Source organism: Calliphora vicina, chromosome 1 (genome assembly GCF_958450345.1).
Source record: "Calliphora vicina chromosome 1, idCalVici1.1, whole genome shotgun sequence".
Classification (NCBI taxonomy): domain Eukaryota; kingdom Metazoa; phylum Arthropoda; class Insecta; order Diptera; family Calliphoridae; genus Calliphora; species Calliphora vicina.
In genome coordinates this window covers 165,187,692-165,205,481 of record NC_088780.1, presented here as the reverse complement: position 1 = coordinate 165,205,481, position 17,790 = coordinate 165,187,692, and the positions used below count along the sequence as shown (strand labels likewise).

The 17,790-nt window shown below is 29.2% G+C and overlaps 2 protein-coding genes across 3 annotated transcripts in view; one reads left to right on the top strand and one right to left on the bottom strand.

Moving 5' to 3' along the window:
- Positions 1 to 4,554: 4,554 nt before the first annotated feature.
- LOC135960306 (uncharacterized) lies at positions 4,555 to 5,992 on the bottom strand. The gene is made up of 2 exons (XM_065511568.1): positions 5,549 to 5,992; positions 4,555 to 5,491 (listed from the first exon to the last, which is right to left on the bottom strand). Exons 1-2 carry the CDS (start codon positions 5,861 to 5,863, stop codon positions 4,664 to 4,666), a joined length of 1,143 nt encoding a protein of 380 aa, XP_065367640.1. The 5' UTR covers positions 5,864 to 5,992; the 3' UTR covers positions 4,555 to 4,663.
- Positions 5,993 to 14,990: 8,998 nt separating this feature from the next.
- The window catches only part of LOC135948652 (carcinine transporter-like), a 45,141-nt gene continuing 42,341 nt past the window's right edge, over positions 14,991 to 17,790 (top strand). The window contains exon 1 of one of the 2 annotated variants that reach the window (XM_065498025.1): positions 14,991 to 15,182. The gene's annotated coding sequence lies outside the window, so the exon portion shown is untranslated. Of the gene's footprint in view, positions 15,426 to 17,790 lie in introns of both variants that reach the window. The other variant, XM_065498024.1, reaches the window with a different exon arrangement.

The following is a 17,790-nucleotide window of genomic DNA, read 5'->3' as shown; positions in this document are numbered from 1 at the left end:
TAAATATGAATACAAATTGTGAAAAACATAAATATGAATGCAAATAAAACCAAGCAAGAAAGTATGTTCGGTCAAGCCCGACCATATGATACCCCATACTATAATTAGGTCGTTTGATTTATGTCTATATGAATGTTATTTCTGTTGAATTTTATGTTTATACCTGTATTTTTAAGAAATTTATGCTCGTTAAAGTGATTTTCGAAAGCGGGCAATAAATATATGGGATCTATAGCTAATTATGGACCGATCATCAACAAATTAGGTGATATGAATAAAACTTATTTGGATCGAAATTTGTGTGGATACATATATAAATTAACCATTTACGACCGATAAAGTCCAGATATAAACGGTACAATGACACATTATATAATAAAATAACAAAATATTTGTCTTTAACCACAATTATCATTGCCCACAATTACCATGCCCACAATTTCCAATATTTTTATCAAATTTTTTGAAAATCGGCGTCAACGAAATCAATCATTCTCATGACTGATGAGTCAGTGAATGAATGAGTCAGGCCTTGCATTTTTAAATATATAGATTTTTAAAAAATCCCAAAAAGTCGATAGTACATATACTTTAGTAACTGTGTGCATATTCATTCGGGTGTGCCGAATCTTATATACTCTTCACCAAATTATACTTTAAAATACAAATTTTAAATATTTTTTGGTAAACAAAATTTATTTTTTTTTTCAAAATTGTTTTTTAATATTTTTAAAAAAAATGTTCAAAATTTGTTAATTTTTTTTCCAAATTGTTTTTTATTTTTAATTTTTAAAATTTTTTTTTTTAATTTTTTAGTGAAAAAAAATTTATGACAAAAATAATTTTTTGGTAAAAAAATATTTTTCCCGATTCTAGGTCCAAATTACTATAGCCTTACATACATTCATAATCCAGATATAGATCAAAAATAGGCCAAAAAAAAATTCTACCGAGCCGGTAAAATTCACCATGTATTGATGTATTAATCATGTTTGTAAGTTATTTTGTGGCTACGCAAAGTTGATTTAAACATACATACGGACATGGCTATATCGACTTCGCTATATATAACGATCTAGAATATCGAGGGACTATATTCAAAACCCTCTATCTTGAAAAACATAACTTTTCAGGAGAGCCAAAAAACTGTTTTTTTCGCGTATTACTTGAGTTATTAAAATTCGGTATTCTACAATATTTTTTAAAAGTAACTAATGAATCTCACATGAAATTGGTTTTTAAAATTTTACATTATTGTGGCTTTATGAAAGATAGAGGATTTTGCATTTTAATAAAAAATAAATTATTTTGATTTCATTTATGACATCTGTAATTTTTTAACGTAATTTATTTAAGATAACGGCTAATTTAATATTAGTGGTTAGCTTGTTGAACGTTTTATGCTAATAATTACATAAGATAAAAAATAAGCAATATTAAACAAAGAGTTGGTTTAAATTATCATAAAAATAATGGTATGCCGGTGGTTACGCTCTTCAAATATTGCAAATTCTTCCACTTATTTAGCAGAATTGATAGTGGACAAGAATATAGAGGTTTTGTTTCAATATGTTCTGTATAAGGTTGTGATCTGTATCAAAATTTAATTTATATTTCATGGTATATTTCATATAAAAGAGATTTTAAACTAGACACAGTGGGATTGTTCTTTACTCGTCCTGGTCTAATGGAAGAAAAAAACATAAGTTAGTCATCATTGTAATTATTAAAGAAATCATAATTTAAATATTCTGCATCAATCGCTTTTTTTACGATCTCATTGTGAATTTGAACAGTCTTCCTGGCTACTATAGTAATTCTAACTTAATCGATTGACAATTGTATACATTGATTTTAAAATTTAATCTCTATCTTATCTAAGAACTTCTGTTTTTATACCCTTCACCATGAGTGGCAAGGGTATATATAAGTTTGTCATTCCGTTTGTAATTTCTACATTTTTCATTTGCGACCCCACAAAGTATATATATTCTGAATCGTTATAGATAGCGGAGTCGATATAGCCATGTCCGTCTGTCCGTCTGTGTGTTGAAATCAACTTTCTGAAGCCCCCAAATAACTTACTAGTTGGGGCCTTCAGAAAGTTGAAAGTTGCTATTTAAAATCGAGAAAATCGGTACACAAATGGCTGAGATATGAGGAAAAAACCAGGACAACCTCAATTTTTGACCTATTTTTGACCCATATCTGGATTACTAAATCATTAATATAGACGATATGGATATCTAATGATAGATATTTCAAAGACCTGTGCAACAACGTATATAAGACCATAGTAAGTTGGACCTACAATGGATCAAAATTAGATCACCAAAATTTTGTTTCACTAAATATTAAAAAAAAAATTTAAAAACTAAAAAAAAAAAAATTTTAAAATTAAAAAAAAAATTATTAAATTTTAAAGAAAAATTTTAAAAAACAATTTCGAAAAAACAACTGGAAAAAAAATTAAATTTTGTTTACCTAAAAATATTTAAAATTTTTATTTTAAAGTATATTTTGGTGAATGGTATATATAATTCGGCACAGCCGAATATAGCTCTCTTACTTGTTTTTTAATAAATTTGTTGCAATTGAATATTGTTGCAGTCTTAATGAAAATTTATGAAGAAAATTTTTAAGTTTAAAAAAGTAGTCGTTAGTAATTAAAATAAAAAAAAACATAATAAAATTAAAAAAGTATTTTTATTTAAGTTTTTATTGTTTCATAAAAATTTATATTGATGATACGTTTTTTTGTTTCAGAAAATAACAATTGAAAAAAGTGTGCTTTGAAAAAAATATTTTTTTTTTCAGAGTCATTGTAATTCAAATTTGAAAATTTTGTCTCCATATCTAAAGTAGTTTTCATTTTATATCGTTTTTTGCTTCTCCTATACACTTATGAAAAGTGATGTTACGTTATTTTGCATTTTAGGTGACGACAAAAAGGGAAAATATGTTCATGGTAATTCAATTCAGAATCGGCTTTCGGCAGTTATTACTTCATAATAATAACTGCGGACATACTTCAAAATGTAATTTTCAAATAAGGGAAGTATCCCACAAACTTGCAAACAAAATATGAAAGTATTTATATAATTTTCCAGGGACAAAAAAAATTTGGTTTATTTTAGAAATTGGTGTTGGTGCGTGATGCTTTTGATTCCAAATGGCCTAAAAGAACGATTTCCATCACGTGGTGGTGCCAAAAATTTCTTTAAAATTAGTTATATCCCTAATGTACATAAAACAAATATTCGGAAAAAATTAATTGTATAAGATACTTTAAATAACAAAAATTCAAATAAAACAGGAAAAAAAATGTTCGTTATGAAATTCACACCATAATGAGGGCTGTTTTACTGAACATTTTACCATTAAAAAGTCATTTTCGTGAAAATCAAAGATAGACGGTTTTGAATATAGTCCCGCAAATTAAACATGTAGAAATTACAAACGGAATGACAAATTCATATATACCCTAGCCACTCATGGTGAAGGGTAAAAAAATTGACTTTTGGCCGATGAAATTAACTTCATTATTGCCATGAACTAAATTATTATTGAAATTATAATAAAATTATAATTATTTGTGTATGACAACCATATGTATATTGTTACAAAGAACACAGTATAGTTGCAGTAACCATGCTGAACCATGTTTTTTCTCTGCGTTAACACCTCCAATTTTTACTAGATAATTAGATAATTTTTTCGAGTGTAAAATCACTAACGCATTCACGCAGACACATATCAAAATATCTATCCATCCATCTATCTACCTACAGCTGAGTACATTAAATTATAAGAACATAATCATATCATTTCATTTCGTATAATTTTAAAGTAAAATACGTATTCTAAATATTATTATTATCATAATAATAATAATAATAGTGATGATGATGATGATTGTATGTAGTAAAATATTTAATATTTACATAGTATATTTACAACTTAATATTAGAAGAAACATTTACATACCATAATACATTACATACTACCTACATCTTTACATTACTAAATTTCTACATCACTGTGTACATAGTATGTATGTACTCGTATATATAGAGCTGTTTAGTTGTGATATAATGTTTGGGATGTGTGTATATGATTCGAAAGTTGTATGATCTTAAATTGATAAATTGCTTTAGTTTATTATTTTAAATTTTTTTTGTAGAATTATCACTGTACTTAGCCGGTCTTTAGTCTTTCTTAAAATATTACACGGATATGTATAAACGAACATGTGTGATGTTTTCTTATGGGGGGTATTTCGTTTTTGTGCTTATTTCGGCCAACCAGCAGAATGGACACCAAAACCAAATATCCATGGCGCTAAAGTAATGCTCTGTATTTGGTGGAAGCAAAAGATTCCTATGAGTTACTGAAATCTGGCCAGATCATTACATCGAACCTGCACCAAATGCAAACTAATTCGTTTGAAGCGAGCATTGGCCGAAAAACGCTAATAAAAGCTAAAAAAAAATCCAGGGTTAAATTTTTGCATGAAACTAAAATAATTTTTGAACATCCAACAAAATATTTACTTACGAACTTTGTATTAAATTTATTTATAAAAATATAATAAGGAGTACATACAAACACAGCTTAATTAAACAATAATGAAAACGAAAATAAAAATAAACTAAATTGGTATTTAAGAGGAAGTCGTTTTGAATTTTGAAGCTGAAACAGAGGTTTTCGATTTTTCTTTTCTAGACACATTCGAATCAATAACACTCGTCTTGGATGGTTGGCCTGGTTCTGGAATGGAAATGGTTTTGAATTTTGATGTTGAAACAGAAGTTTTTGATTTTTCTTTTCCGGAAACATTCGAATCAACAACACTCGTCTTGGATGGCTGGCCTTGTTTTGAAATGAAAATGGTTTTGGAAACTGAAACAGAGGTTTTTGTATTTTCGTTTCTAGGCAAAAACGAAAAAACAATACACGTCTTGGATGGCTGGCCTGTAAACGGGGTATTCGTAAGAGTATTTGAGTTAGTGCCTGCTGCCTCAACACTATCATAACTATTCCGCGTGCTTTTAAATAGTTCTACAACTTTAAGTGGGGATTCATTAGGCATTTGCTTCAAATTATTTTCATGGTCTTCGCATGGAATTTCATTAATTTCTAAAGGTTGTGTTGGTGAATTATATGCTAAATTCAAATCTGTATTCGAACTCATTGTGGGGCCAATAGACACGGCCTTTTCAAAACTTTGGTCCGAACCACTGTCATTCCCATAATCTCTCATATAGAGGGGTGAAGGTCTTGTCAAGGGATCTGCTAAAGCAATGTTTTTAAAACGGAAATGTTGTCGGGCTTTCGGCAATTCTGTGCTGTGACCAGAGTAATTTAGTTTTTTGTTGTTGGTACGCATACGTTTACGTGAGCGATCGTATTCATCGCCTGACAAAGACTCTTCACTGTCAAATTGAGTGCGTTTGAAATTAGGATTCAATTTACTTCTTTTGCGAGATCCCTGAAATATTTAAGAAATTAAAAGATAGAAAAGAAAAAATTTATAAATAAAACTCACACTAGGCTTAAATATACTACGGTTTACTGTTTTAGGTTTGTTAGGTTTTGGCGCCGTAGACGGTGCATATGAACGACCTATGGCAAATCTTCCAGGTGCTGTTCTATCAATCAAACCAATATCACTTAAATTTTTTAATGATTTTCGTATAACCATATTGATATTGGGTATGGGTACTAAATTTCTCATTTGATATTTAACCTGATTCAATATCATTGAAGTGGACACATCACTATCCGTTTTATCGCTGCTTAAAACATTAAGCGCCTTGAGAACATGACGATTAACTTTTTTTGGCACTTTAAATGCATCCATGTTATCGTTGGTTATGTTTAATTTGTTTCAATGAAATTTTTACACAAACAATTTTTAAAATATTAAACTAAATATTTTGTTATACAAAAATTTGCAGTTTAACTTTATTATGAGTTAAAAAATATATGTATTTTTACATTCAAAATTGAAATAAAATTCAATACAAATTGATAAAGTTGAAACAAGTTTTGTTCTTAAAGTTGCAGTCATAGGGTAACATAGAGACTAAACGTAACTGTCAAAAACCTAAGTCTGTTGTCAAAAACCTAACTCTTGCAACAACAAAATACATGCTAGTCAATGTATTTTGTTGTTGTATCAGACATATGATTTTTTGTATTTTTGTTTGACAATTCGGAGTGTCTCGTCTCTATGTATAATTCTCTATTGTTGCAGTATTATTTGTACTCAGATAAAATAGATTTGTTAATTTCCATAGATTTTTTCCACTGAAGAAATACGATTTGAATAACCCAATTAATCCACGATTTGAATAACCCAATTAATTCATTTACACCTAGAACTCCATTTCTCCACTATATAGCTTAAGTATCAATTGCATATGAAACGACTCATATACAAGTAATGTATAAATTTTATTACACTATCATCATTATGATAAAATATTTTAGCTCTGTTTTGTTTTTTCATAAGTTTTCACTTTTTTTGCGCTCTCTTAGAACATATCAAAGAAATTTGTTTTAGTTTAATCTCGGTATTTGAAGCGATAGTGAGTGACTAGAGAAAAACCCAAAACATTGTAAAAGAAGAACAAAGACGCCTAAATCTTCTAAACATAAATCAAATGATCCACTAAAGATTATACAAAGCCATAAAAAGAACCATAGAAATCCAAGAAATAAAAAAATATTCCATTCTTCCTTAATAAAATGAAATGTCAAAATATTTTTAAATACAAATCATCTTGTAGCTGTTAAGTTTATTTCGATCGTTTTGATTGTGCTGTGTGAATTTATCATTTATCACTTTATAGTGTTTTATCTCAACAAATAGTTATTTGAATATAAACAAAAATGATACGAGACCCATTGCTCTATATGTAGTATAGTGATAAAAAATATAATTGTAATCAGTTGAAGGATTGTTTAGATGTTTAACTGTTTATTTGCTCTATCATCCATCCCACTTGCTCTCCTTAACTAAAGCATCTAGCTACTTAAGTACCTTATTTATTTATCTCACTCTCTTGAAAATAAAAAAAAATAAATAAATTAAATAAAAGCAAAAAACCAAATCAGTTAATTAAATTACGACCCGGCCACCTCGCACACAATTAAATTAAATTACAATTGAAATGAATGATAAAATAAGAACAATGAATTTTTAACACAAGTAAGTACAAGTACATTTCAACATATACAATTACATACAGATACAGATATACAACATCTATCTACGAGTATCTATCTATACATTCTCCTGCCCAGATACATTTATACTATCATAAGTATGTATTGTAGTATCTACTAATTTCAACAATTGAAACAAGTAAATGTTTAAATAACAAATCTACCTGTATAAATTAATAAAAAAATAGAAGAAACGAAAATCTCAAGTTGAAAGTAATTATTATATGTCTATAAGATAAACTAGAGACTGGTGTTATAATTTCAAAGAATTTTCAAAGATTTTAAAACAAAATGTGTTATAAAATTTATAACGCACATTTTTTATAACAATTTAATTTAATCTTAACTAAAGATTGAAAAAATTATAAATAAATATGCCATTTAATATAGTTTTCAGCTAAATACATAATTATCTTTAAGGAATGTAAAAGTTTTTTTGGAAGTAATTTTAACCCATTAACTGATAACCTCTGATTCCATTATACGATTTTAATGGAAATACATTCATTTAGTTAAGTTATTTATATAGATATGGATATTTTATTTGTATCTGTTCACACCAGAACCTGTTGCATCTGGTTATTTTTCTACACACTTCGACATTAAAGAGTTCTAAAATATATCTTTATTATGTAACAACTAGGGTTCCTAATTTCCCGGACTTTTTTCTTTCCCGGGAGGAAATTAAAAAGTCGTTTCATTCCCGGGAATTCCCGGGAATTTTTTAACACTAAATCAAACCAAAAAACCAGACAAATTTTTATGAATAAATTGACTTATAATTTTACCAGGGTTTTAAAAGAAGTATAAAATAACTGTATTTGGTTATTGGGGTTCTGATTTAATAGTGGCATTTGATCGGCAATACAGTCGCAGTTTTAATCAGTAAGAAATCAATAAATTTATTGTTTAACAAGTAAGAAAGTATGATCGGTCAAGCCAGATCATATTACCCTACACTAAGTAAAAGAGCAAAAACCTTTTTCTTTTAAAATTTCAATAATTTATATTTTTGAGTGATTTTCGGAAGTGGGCCTTATATGGGGGCTATGACCAATTATGGACCGATCACCATGAAATTAGGTAGTGTGATTTATGTCTATATGAAAGTTTACTATGTTGAATTTTGTGTGTATACCAACATTTTAAAGCGATTTATGCACGTTAAAGTGATTTTCGGAAGCGGGTCTATATGGGAGCTATGACTAATTATGGACCGATCGCAACAAAATTTGGTGACATGAATTTTGTGTACATAAAACTTATCTGGAGCGGAATTTGTGTAAATACCTATATGATTTAACCATTTATGACCGATAAAGTCCAATTTCGGGAGGACATTTGTATGGGGGCTAGGTGAAATAATGGACCGATTTCAGCTAGTTTCAATAGGCTTGGTCCTTGAGACGAAAAAATAATATGTACCAAATTTCATCGAAATATGTTCAAAATTGCGACCTGTACTCTGCGCACAAGGTTTACATGGACAGCCAGCCAGCCGACCAGACGGACGGACGGACATCGTTTAATCGACTCAGAAAGTGATTCTAAGTCGATCGTTATAATTTAAGGTGGGTGTTAGACTAATATTTTTGGGCGTTACAAACATCTGCACAAACGCATTATACCCTCCCCACTATGGTGGTGTAGGGTATAATTAAAAAACTTAAGAATTTCAACCATGTTTGAGACATTTTTCAAATCTGATTGTAGATAAACAAATTTGAATTATTATTGTTATTATTTCTCTAAATATGAATAATGATCATTGAATATCCCTAAACGATGTAATGTTAGACATCTTAATAATTCGTTTAAGAGCATAAACTTTTGATTCATTCTTAATTTTGCTGTGGCTTTAGTTGAGTGAAAAAATTCGGTTATTTCAATAGTAATACTTCTTTGCCAACTGACTATCTGTTGTTAGAACCGAAAAAATCTATTCTATAATAGAATTATTTAATTAGCAACAAATTTTGTCATCGAAAGATATCTGAATATAGTAACTTTTAGAAGAAAACTTATGAAGAAATTCCCGACAAACATTTCCCGAAAATTAACAAAAAAATATTCCCGGGAATTTTTGGCATGCTGAACAACATTTTAAAATCGAAATATTTTCACTTTTAGGTTGAATTGAAAAGGTTAAAAACAGTTAATAGTTTAAAAATCTACAGAAGTTGAGCTCCTAATCAAGGGACCTTTTTTTGTGAGTAGTTTTTTATCACAGTATGACTTAAAAATGCGAGATTTGCAATAGGTGGCATATCTTTCGAACGCGGTTTTTCTTTCAAGAATTGGAGACATTGCTTCACCAAGATTGTTGTCAAACTCAACAAGAACATGCAAAATCATTGCGAGCTAATCAATTAGCATTTTTAAAACGTTTACGAGCAGCAGGGTTCATACAAAAGCAGGGAAAATGGATACCATACTTGAAGCCGAGAGATCTTGAAAGATTAGTTTTCATGTCGGAAATGAACGCTATTAACGAAAATCATTTTTACACCGAATCATCCTATCTATTATGAGCTGCTGAAATCTGGCCAGAGCATCACAGGGAACCTTTACCGAATACATCTACTTCATTTGAAATGAGCATTGGCCGAAAAATGCAAAGAATATACGGCCAGACATGAAACCGTAATATTACATCATGACTACGCACAGTGGGGCAGAATCAAAATGGATATAAATGTGGTATTTTTAAACGGCTGGTCCGATCGGGATAAAATTCGAAAAACGAATTCTTAGCCAAGGAGTTTTAAGTGATTAAAATGGGCCCTCTGATTTAAAGATTTTTATATTTTGGGAAAGCGCTCGGAGAACATTTTGTTTTTTATACTTTACAGAAAAACATAAAATTGTTATATATTCTTAAAGAAAGTTTTTTTTTTATAAAAAAAAGAGCAAAAATCTACTATTTTTGGATTTTTTAAATTGAAAATCGTTTATTTTTGGATCCATAATCGATATTGCTCTAAAATCTTTTGTATATTATTGGTAATTTAGTTGTCTAAGTAACAAAAAAATCCAAGTCCATTCGATCTGAAAGTACGACCTATATTTTTAAAAAAGCGGACCAAGGTATGGCAAAATTTTAAAATTTAAATTTTGTAATGCTTGGCTACGCCCGCGTCAAATTTTATACCGATCGGACAAGCCATTTAGAAATACCAGATTTATTTACAAAAAATTTTGATTCTGCCCAATTAAAAACTATTTAGAAAGAAGTGGCTTGAATGTTTTGTCTCACCCGTCTTATAGTCCTGACCACCGTCCGATCGATGCGGAACGCTCTCACTTCAGAACAGAGTATCCGAAATTGGCTTGATTTGTTCTTGGCCTCAAATGATGAGCAGTTCTTTTGCCTCGGTAACCATACGTTGCCAGAAAGATGGGATATGACATTTTCCCATATTAACAAACTAATGTACAAATGTTTCAAAATAAAAGCTAAAAATCTTAAAAGACGCGCATTATTAAGTCATACACCCAATAATTAAATCAATTTATTTGGCTTTATTAACTAAATATGGCTAGCGCGTACATGGCGTAATCTGGAGGTACAATTTTCACACATCCTTCATAGAAAATCATGCTGTATTTCGGCAATAATGCATCGAATATTCGCTTCCAAGTGCTCCACTTGAGGCATGAACATGTCTCTATACTGCTCACCATTGCACTGTGGTTCCAAATCAAAATCTAGGTGGACAAAATTAATTGGCGCTCTTTTTATATAGATGGCGATTCCAAAAAAAAATGTTTTAAAGATCAATATAAACTTTTTTCAAGTTACAGTAGGGTCTAGATATACATATAAAAATTGTTAATAAAAAATTTAAAAAAAATACGTTTTCATGTGTTTCTGAAACTAAATTTTTAAAAAGAAATGTATTTACTATATTTCAAGTTACAGTAGGGTCTAGATATATAAAAATCAATAATAAATAAAGAAATATTTCTAAAAATTCCATTCCGTAAAATTAAAAAAAAAAAATTTTACAAAGACATTCCCCAGAAGTTTCTTTAAATGATGTATATAGTCATTGGGCGGGCTTCGACGGTCTTTTGTTTGGCAAGCTATATAAAATTCTTAGAAAAAAAATATCAGTATATTTGAGAACCAAGTTAAAAGGACTATAAGTGGAAAATGGAGAGGCCCATAAATATAAGATATACACTTAATAAAAGCCTATATCAATGTTTATCTATGTTTTGAAGTATGATTTTCTATATGGTAAAACACTTGATATATATCTAATTTAGTAAAGCAGTAAAATATTAAAAAAAATTAACGAAAATATGATTCAAAATTTGTTGAACTTCTGGCGCTTCTGTCGAGAAAACGAAACGTCCAATTGAAAAACCCATTGGAGGAGAGCATATTGTCAGCTTTCAAAAAAACTTAGTTTTTCCAAATTCTGAAGATACCGATTTTCATAATTGTGTCCACCTAGATTTTGTTTTGGAACCACAGTGCATTGTTTATAACGTTCTGACCATCGTTATTTGTGAAGACATATGGACCAGTGATCCACCGAATTTTAAAGAGCCGCAAACAATGACTTTTTCTGCATGTAATGGTTTTTCGCCTATCGCTTGAGGATTATCATCGTCATGTACGCATTTTTACACCCATCCGACGTTAACGTGTAAAAAATTCAATAGTTTAAAAATGTGCTATTTCCCAAGTAATCCCTTTTCTTCAATATTTACGTTTTGAAATGTGTTCTACTAAAAAGATAGCACTTTTACACAAAGATATACATGTTTGCATTTACTAAAGTACATTTATATAGTAAAAATAAGATAAATCTTTACATTACATTTGTATATCTACTTACAAGACACCAATAAACATTTTAGCATTTCATATTTCTCAAGAAAATAGGTTTGTATTCCAGACTTTTATGGTTATTTGTTTGTTGCTTCCAGATTTTAAAAATACTTGAACTACTTATAAAACAACTTGTAAAAAAGATTCTGTTAGAGCGCAGTTTGTATCCATTACACTTACAAAAAGTATTGTAAATTGTAAAAATTGTACACACGTCTACAGTAGGGTGGCCCTTAATAAACGAAAGTTGGATTTTGGCCATTCTCACCCTCCAGTTTGGTGAACATTAGCAAAAAAATCATCCTGAAAAAATTTTAGGTAAATCGGTTGGGGTTAAGACGTGCCGCAAGCCCTCTGAAGTTTTGAGATGCATTTACAAGGGGAAAAAATGCATTTTTTTCAGTTTTTGTAAAAATGTTGCCATTAAAAAATTACTTTTGTAATTTAATTTAAAAGAATCGAAATGTGTACGTAATTGTCGTTCTAATGAGACATAAAAAACAGAAATCGGTCAAAAAATGTTAAAGTTATTAAAAATTCGCCAGGCCATTAACGTGTCTCAGGCCACTAGAACATGAAATGTAGGAACAAAATTAACATATTTTGAGAAATATTAAAATAAAAGCTCATTTTTACTTAAAATATGTCCATATTTACTTGTATATGAGTTTTTGTCTTCGTAGGATACCGTTAACCTATTCTTAGGTATGAACAAAAAAATTTAATTTTTTTACCGGCAGTTTCAAAACTCCATTTTCAAATTTTTAAAAATTTTGTTAAACAAATTTCAGAATTTTTTGATCATCTCATTGGGATTTATTAAGAGTATAATAGGGAATAAAAATGTGAAAAAATTATGAAAATATCTCTTATAGTTTTTCCGTACCTGCGATTTAAATTTTGAAATTTTCGAGAAAAACCAATTATTTGGCAATTTTTAGGCCAATGAGCTCTATTTCCTTACTCTTATGAATTTTAAGTAAAACCTATTCAGAATATTATAGTCCAGATAATTCAAAATATACTCTGAAACTTCTACTAAAATCGGAAGACGTTAACCCTTAAATCGTGAAGGTCAAAGGTAAAATTTTTCAATATTTGGAATTTCTCTTGGAAAGATTTCGAAATGATCGAAATGTTGTATATTTTTGATTTTGATGAAATTTAACAAAAATATAACATAAACTCTAGGGTTTATAATAACAGCACAAGAATGGAAATTAACGCTTAATGGCACTTGGGGTTAAAATGACACCAAACTTTTAAAATCATAATTTTTTATGGTTTTAGAAGTTTGGGGTCATTTTAACACCAAGTGCTATATAGGGTTAATTTTAATTTTTCTGCTGCTTTTGTAAATACTAGGCTTTGTGTTATATTTTTGTTAAATTTCATCAAAATCGGCCCAAAAATATACAACATTTCGAACATTTCAAAATCTTTCTAAGAGAAATTCCAAATATTGAAAAATTTGACATTTGACCTTCACGATTTAAGGGTTAACGTTTTTTGATTTTAGTAAAAGTTTCAGAGTATATTTAGAATTATCTGGACTATAATATTCTAATTAAGTTTTGCTTAAAATTCATAAGAGTAAGAAAATAGAGCTCATTGGCCTAAAAATTGCCAAATAATTGGTTTTTCTCGAAAATTTCAAAATTTAAATCGCAGGTACGGAAAAACTATAAGAGATATTTTCATAATTTTTTCACGATTTAATTCCCTATTATACTCTTAATAAATCCCAATGAGATGATCAAAAAATTCTGAAATTTGTTTAACAAAATTTTTAAAAATTTGAAAATGGAGTTTTGAAACTGCCGTTAAAAAAATAAAATTTTTTTGTTCATACCTAAGAATAGGTTAACGGTATCCTACGAAGACAAAAACTCATATACAAGTAAATATGGACATATTTTAAGTAAAAATGAGCTTTTATTTTAATATTTCTCAAAATATGTTAATTTTGTTCCTTCATTTCTTGTTCTAGTGGCCTGAGACACGTTAATGGCCTGGCGAATTTTTAATAACTTTAAAATTTTTTAACCGATTTCTGTTTTTTATGTCTCATTAGAACGACAATTACGTACACATTTCGATTCTTTTAAATTGAATTACAAAAGTAATTTTTTAATGGCAAAATTTTTACAAAAACTGAAAAAAATGAATTTTTTCCCCTTGTAAATGCATCTCAAAACTTCAGAGGGCTTGCGGCACGTCTTAACCCCAACCGATTTACCTAAAATTTTTTCAGGATGATTTTTTTACTAATGTTCACCAAACTGGGGGGTGAGAATGGCCAAAATCCAACTTTCGTTTATTAAGGGCCACCCTAGTCTACAGTTGCACGGTGCTTTAAAGTTTTAACATTTTCAGATAACAATTTATTGATCACTTATTATTTTCTGACATAAGCGCTCCACCATCATGATAAAATACCATAAAATTATTTCATCATTTCTTTAAGTGTATCACATTTCTTTATATATGGTTTATTTACCTTTTCCCTATAAAACTAGTATGGCCATTGTGAATAACAAAAAAAAAAAACGTTTTTCTCTGATATAAAAATTAAACAAAAATATATAATTTATTTTAAATGAGTGCGTATGTATGTTAGTAAAGTGGTTTTATGATTTGCATTTAACTTAATGTTTACTATTTTATTAAAACTTTTTTTTTTCTTAATAATAAGTGTTTCAGTTTCAGTTTTTGTTTTGTATTTGAATTTGTTGTTTTATTTAACTGTTTATACGTTCAAATATAATCAGATCGTTAAACAATTAGAAAATATACACAAGTTCTTATCTCTGTTAATATACTCGTAAAATAGACAGTTTTTCTACTTTTTATTCGAAATTGTTGCTGTGATACGTTTAATTTTACTACATTTCCCTACAATCACTCACTCACTCACTCGCTCGACTTAATGAGGGCTCTACGGCAGGCACCAACACCAACTACCGGCGATACAGTTGACTGTTGACAGAACAGCAAAAATAATGTGAAAATAGTTGAGACCACTGACAGATTAGATTTAAACGTTGAAGTGAACAAATCAAGAAAAATTTTATAATAATTTAAATAGTTTAATAAAATTAAAAACGTAAGAATTACTACGAGTTTTTTCGGGAAGCAAAAAAAAAATATAAAAATAAAAAAAATGAATGAAATTTTGTATAAATAAATTATTAATACTAGCGCTTAAATCTTTATCTAATTATATGTTAAAGTAGTTATATTAACAAATAATTGAGTGTATTTATTGAATAATATTTATTTAACAAAATACTGAAATAAAATACAACAAAATATGCCAAAAGTGTAAACAATTCCAACACGTGAATGAGTGAGTTTCTTTTATCTATTCGAAACACAACAACAAAATAATATAGAAATACAATAATTTATTGATAAAGAAATTATAAAATTTATGTTTTTTGTTTTACTTTTTTGGCAACATGCTAAATTTTATAGTTTTTTTTAAGGAAAAATGTTAATTGAGTGTGATGACTTGCGGAAAAACAATAATAATCAACTAAAATGTTATAAATAATTTGCAAAAAACTTGTGCCATACAACATTTTCATACCATTTAATAATAGTTTTTATTCCAATGTGTATAATTTAGATATTTGTTTACAGGTATCGGTGCAATGAATAAAATTCAGTTGCCCTGACATTTAAATTCAAATATCAACATGAATTTAAATAAGATTTAGAACAGATCGGTTTAAACAAAGTTAAATATCATCATGATCTTAATTTAATATTTAGTTGATTTAATAGTTATTAATAATCTAAATCATTGGCATTAGAAATAGCCCAGCATAAATCTGACATTTAGTGTAGAGAATGGCTCACATCATTACAGCTGTGATCCACTATAAGATAAAAAATAAAATAGTCAGTACATTTTTTAGGATCCCAAATAAAAATCTTTATTATTTCATAATTAAAACTTCGAATTTTTTCCATTTTTTCAACTTTATTATATTTAGAATCTTGATTAAATTTATATATTCTCACATTTCACTAAACATCATATTGTTGCTTATTTACTGTTTGTGGAACTGATTACTGAAAAACATTTCGATCACACAACTCTTTCAGATAATTCAAGATATTTTTTAAAATGTATGTTTTTATACTCTACACCACCATAGTGGGGAGGGTATATTGGGTTAGTGCTGATGTTTGTAACATACCCAAATATTATACCAAGACCCACCTTAAAGTATACCAATCTGCTCAGGATCACTTTCTGAGTCGAAAGTGTCCGTCCGTCCGTCTGTCCATGTACATGAACCTTGTAATCAAACTACAGGTTGCAATTTGAAAGATAATTCGACAAAATTTGGTACTAGCTCTTATATTGCCCCAAGGACGAAGTCTGTTGAATTTGGTTAGAATCGGTCCATTATTTCTCCTAGCCCCCATACGATTGCCCTATCTGAAAATAGTTAAGCTCTCATAAATATCTTAGTTATATAGATATCCAAACCAAATTTTGCAAAAATAAGTCTTATATAAGTCAAACTCGCCTCATATTTTATGATTATCGGTCCACAATTAGTCATAGCTACCATATATGCCCACTTCCGAAAATCACTTTAACTAGCATATATCTCTTCAAAATCATGGTATAAACATAAAACTCAACAGAAATAACTTTCATATAGACATAAATCCAACGACCTAATTTTATGGCGATCGGTCCATAATTAGTCATAGCTCCCATATAACCCACTTCCAAAAATAATTTGAATGAGTGTAGATTTCTTAAAAATGTTGGTATTCAAATAAAATTCAACACAAATAGGTTTCATATATAAAGAAGTCATGCCACCTAATTTTATTGTGATTGGTCCATAATTAGATTGGTGTAGGGTATCATATGGTCGGACTTGATACTTTTCTTACTTGTTTTTTTTAATGTGGGATAATTTTGTGATCAGAAACTGGATCTATTACAATTAGTCGAAGAGCAAGAGATTGTATGAGAAGCCCGACCAACCAGCCGAACCGATACCAAAGCAATATTGCGCTAAGGTAATGCTCTGTATTTGGTGGGACCAAAAGGACCTACCTATTATAAGCTGCTAAAATCTGGCAGACCATCACAGAGAACCTGTACCAAACGCAACTGATATGAAACCGAAATATTCATTCATGACAACGCTCGCTCACATGTTGCAATACCTATTTAAAACAAGTTTGAAAGAAGTGGATGGAAAGTTTAGCTTAACTTGCTTTATAGTCCTGACCCTGCCCCGTCCGCCTACTAATTTTTTTCAGTACGATGCAGAACGCTCTCTGTGAGACATGCTTTACATTGGAGCAGAGTTGCCGATATTGGCTTGATTCATTCTTGACCTCAAAAGATGAGCAGTTCTTATAACTCAGAATCCATGTGTTGCCAGACAGATGGGAAGATGTCATAGCTGCCAATGCCCAATATTGTACAAATATTTCAAATGTTTTTTTAAAAAATATTTAGGATGCTCTCCAACTACACCAAAATACTGCCACTATTTTTTCAAAAAAAAAACGAAGAATACACAAGCATTTGTATGAAAAGACCTAAAAAGTCACTCACTGATTTTTGAATTGATTTTTATTTTCTTACGTATTTCAGCGTTCATTTTCAATAAAATAACAAAAATTCACTGTTTTACGATCAACTTAAGAAATGAAGAAAATTCAAATTTGTT

Bases quoted from the DNA above. Each gene is read 5' to 3' on its own strand.
- LOC135960306 (XM_065511568.1), bottom strand. From the start codon at position 5,863: ATGGATGCATTTAAAGTGCCAAAAAAAGTTAATCGTCATGTTCTCAAG. The intron at 5,492-5,548 runs GTGAGTTTTATT...TAAATATTTCAG, and splicing joins GTAGTATATTTAAGCCTAGT to GGATCTCGCAAAAGAAGTAA.